The 3,274-nt window shown below is 37.4% G+C and overlaps 1 protein-coding gene across 1 annotated transcript in view; it reads left to right on the top strand.

Moving 5' to 3' along the window:
• Positions 1 to 1,495, top strand: part of LOC119840146 (stress-activated protein kinase JNK) — a 45,436-nt gene extending 43,941 nt beyond the window's left edge. Inside the window, exons 12-13 of the mRNA XM_038366659.1 lie at positions 19 to 190; positions 1,325 to 1,495. Of these exons, the coding sequence (XP_038222587.1) occupies positions 19 to 190; positions 1,325 to 1,495 (343 nt within the window). The remainder of the gene's footprint in view (positions 1 to 18; positions 191 to 1,324) is intronic.
• The last annotated feature ends 1,779 nt before the right edge of the window (positions 1,496 to 3,274 follow it).

Here is a 3,274-nt window from a genome sequence, read left to right as displayed (position 1 = left end):
GCACATCAAAACCCACAGGTACGAGAGCCCCGACCCGGCGACATGTAAACGTAGCACGTGCAAGGACAATAGCCGAGGCCGCCCGGCGCATCCACCGCAGCGCGCGACGCGCCAGTGCTCCCACACAGACGCTCGCCGCGAGCGCCGTGGACTCGTGGCTCGTCTATTGTATTCTTCCTGTTCTTCTAGTGTAAGCCCCACCCCCCGCCCCTCACGCATACATCCCCCCTTCCACCCCCTAATAAATCGGTTCCTACCCAATGTTTCTTTTCATTTGCGAAAAAGAGTGCCTTTTACTAGTAATCTGTCAGAATTGTACCGATTCGTATGTCTTTATTATATGTACGTTTTATTTTGTTATTTGACGCGTAAGGGTATTTTTTATGCGCTAAGTTTATTTATGTATTGAGCTTATATGTTGTTATGTTATTTTTATGTGCAATCATAATTTTTTTATCGTGATTCGGCTAATTGCGGTTTGCGCGACTCGTCCTGATGCATTTTTTTGCCAATCGATGAATTCCCGAACGAATTTTTGGTGTCGCGCCGTCAGTCGTATGTAACGTTGTTTTTTTTTTTTACTTACGGGAATATTGTTGCGCGTAACGGATGTATATTCTGACGTGGAATGAGTCGTGCGTATCCAGTAGGACATTTAAGTTCGTAGAACGTAACCCAACCGACACGGTCGGCCGCGAGTTAGCGCAGATTATCCCAAATGTTCCGAGCAGATAACGAAATTTTTGTTACGTCATATAGCCAGCCGGAATTTGGTGATGTTCATAGTTTTTCGTAAGTAGACCCTAGTTGCGTTGTTGACTGTATAAGTAGGGATATAAGTACATTTTTACCTAAGTAGATTATTTAGGTCGCCTCACACGTTGCGATAAATGGGATTATACGATAATATTTAATACGTAATTACCGTGAGTTTATACACTCGTATTGTAACTTTTCAATCGATATTGTATTCGAGTAATTATAAATAATTTAAGTACGTTTTTATCGATTGTGAGGAAAAATTTCACGTTGTGCAAGATTGAAGACCACAGATAATAAATATCGTTTAAATTTAACAAAACGTGTGAGGGACAGTAGGTTATTGTTTGAAACCTCACTAGGTGATATAATATTAAAATAAGAATAATGGATGACGATAGTCATAAAGGATGGTTTCATGAAGTAGCACAATTTATTAGCTATAGAAAAAAACGGGCGCTAAACGGTTGAGAGAGCAAATAAGCAATAATGTTAAATATGTTATCCTTCCTCACTTAGCAGTTGCATAAATGTCGTCATGGAACATATCAGAAGGTCGCAATAGATAGCAGATAGCTCGATGGAGAAGCTCGGCAGCGAGCGGCCGCTGCCCGCCCTGCTCGCGCCACACGCGGCCGTCGCTTTACTTTTGTTCCATAGAGAATGCGCGGAATGGCGGGAAATGCAATTGTCAAAAATGTTTCATCATTTTCAAGTGCATCATATTCGTATATAACCTAAAAATAAACAAAAATATTTAATTAATTATAAGTGTGTAAATATTAAGTAATCGTATAGGCTGAATGGAACGAAAGTGAAGAACGTGGGTACTATCTATAGCACATTCTGTTTAACGCTATAGTAAAGATAAAGTTCACAACTGTACGTCCAAATTGTCCATTTATATGTTAAATGTACCTAATGCAAATTACAATAATGTAATCTTTAGATTGTATTTTAGTACACGAGGTTTAAGATTGTAGCGATGTTGAGAAGGCCGAGCGGCGCTTAGCGGTATTCTTTGAGTTACACTTCGATGACTATCTAAAACAACTTATTTTTACTGTACACGTAAGTTATTTCATATTTTAACTGAATAAATTGAAATGGTTATTACATAACGTGTTTGATTTTTTACCCTTACTTAAGATGAGAAATTTTTATTTACGATAAATACGACACGAATATAGGAATGGCTAAGGAAAGGTGTCAAGTGGGGTTTACTGTCACAAGTTATGCGTGAAGTTCGCATCGTTTTATTAAAATCTGAATAACAGAGTCTTCACCTGACCCTAATAAAGCACTGAAGAATTATATATTTAAAAATGTAGTAAATATATAAAAAACATATTCAAGTATAATATAGTTCAGAAATAAAAAAAAATTGTAACGACTGAGCTACGGTGCTTTCTATCATTTACGACATTGGGGCCTTCAAGCACCTGTAACAATCGGTGATCGGTGGTGACCAGTTAACATCAATTGGCGCACCTGCTCTTTTGCTTGCTCTACCATAAAAAGAAGTTCCACATAAGGAACTATGTATTATGGCTCCCGTATGGCTCTAATAAAAACGCTCATGAGGCGATGTAACTTATGACATTGATATAAATCATAGGATAGCCTACTTCCTACAAATATTAGAAATGCAAAAGTTTGTAAGGATGTGTGTATGTTTGTTACTCTTTCACGCAAAAACTACTGAACCGATTGCAACGAAATTTGATACGTAGAGAGCTGGACAACTGGAATAACACATAGGCAACTTTCATCCCGATATTCCTACAGGATACAGACTTACGCGGGTAGAACCGCGGGGCGCAGCTAGTTTAATATTTTAAAATTCATGTTATAGCTCAAGTGCCAGCTAGAACCGTGGAAAAATAAATCATTAGGACAACAGCCATAGAGATGTAGTGTTCTTTTATACGCAATTGCAGATGCAATAAAATGGAATATAGACATTAACATTTTTATATTAGCAGCAACTATAATATCTATACGAAAAAAGGGATTATTAAAAACTAAACTAAAGAGTGACAGGTCGAGAAAAATTTTATTAGGGCAACACGAGAGTCATTAGCCTTAAAATAAAAAATCTCCTTTTTTGAAGTCGGTTTAAATCATCTAAGTTTATGTCATGTATTATGTGTGGACCCGCTAATATATTTGAGCAAACGAAACGTACATGTAGGTTCCATAGAAAGTACCAGAGATAGTACCTAACGTCATGTTGTGCAAAGTAAATTTGTACCGTGTAGATTGAGACTGTAGTAACTATTTAGTAATCTGTGATAGTATATAATTGTGTTATGCGTAAAACGAATGGTAAAACGCCGTCACCTCAACGACCAACCACTTTAACTTCAAACTTGTCAATTAATAATTGTCATATTTGTCATTTGGTACTTTCGAGTTTATTTATGCTTGTATATAGGAGTCGATGCTTGTTTGTGGTAGTGAATGCACGTGTTATTGAGAAATTTTTCATTCTAGCCCTCTATTTGGCGTACAT

Source organism: Zerene cesonia, chromosome 5 (assembly GCF_012273895.1).
Source record: "Zerene cesonia ecotype Mississippi chromosome 5, Zerene_cesonia_1.1, whole genome shotgun sequence".
NCBI lineage: Eukaryota > Metazoa > Arthropoda > Insecta > Lepidoptera > Pieridae > Zerene > Zerene cesonia.
Note: the sequence above shows the minus strand (reverse complement) of the source record. Positions and strands in the feature narration are given on the sequence as shown.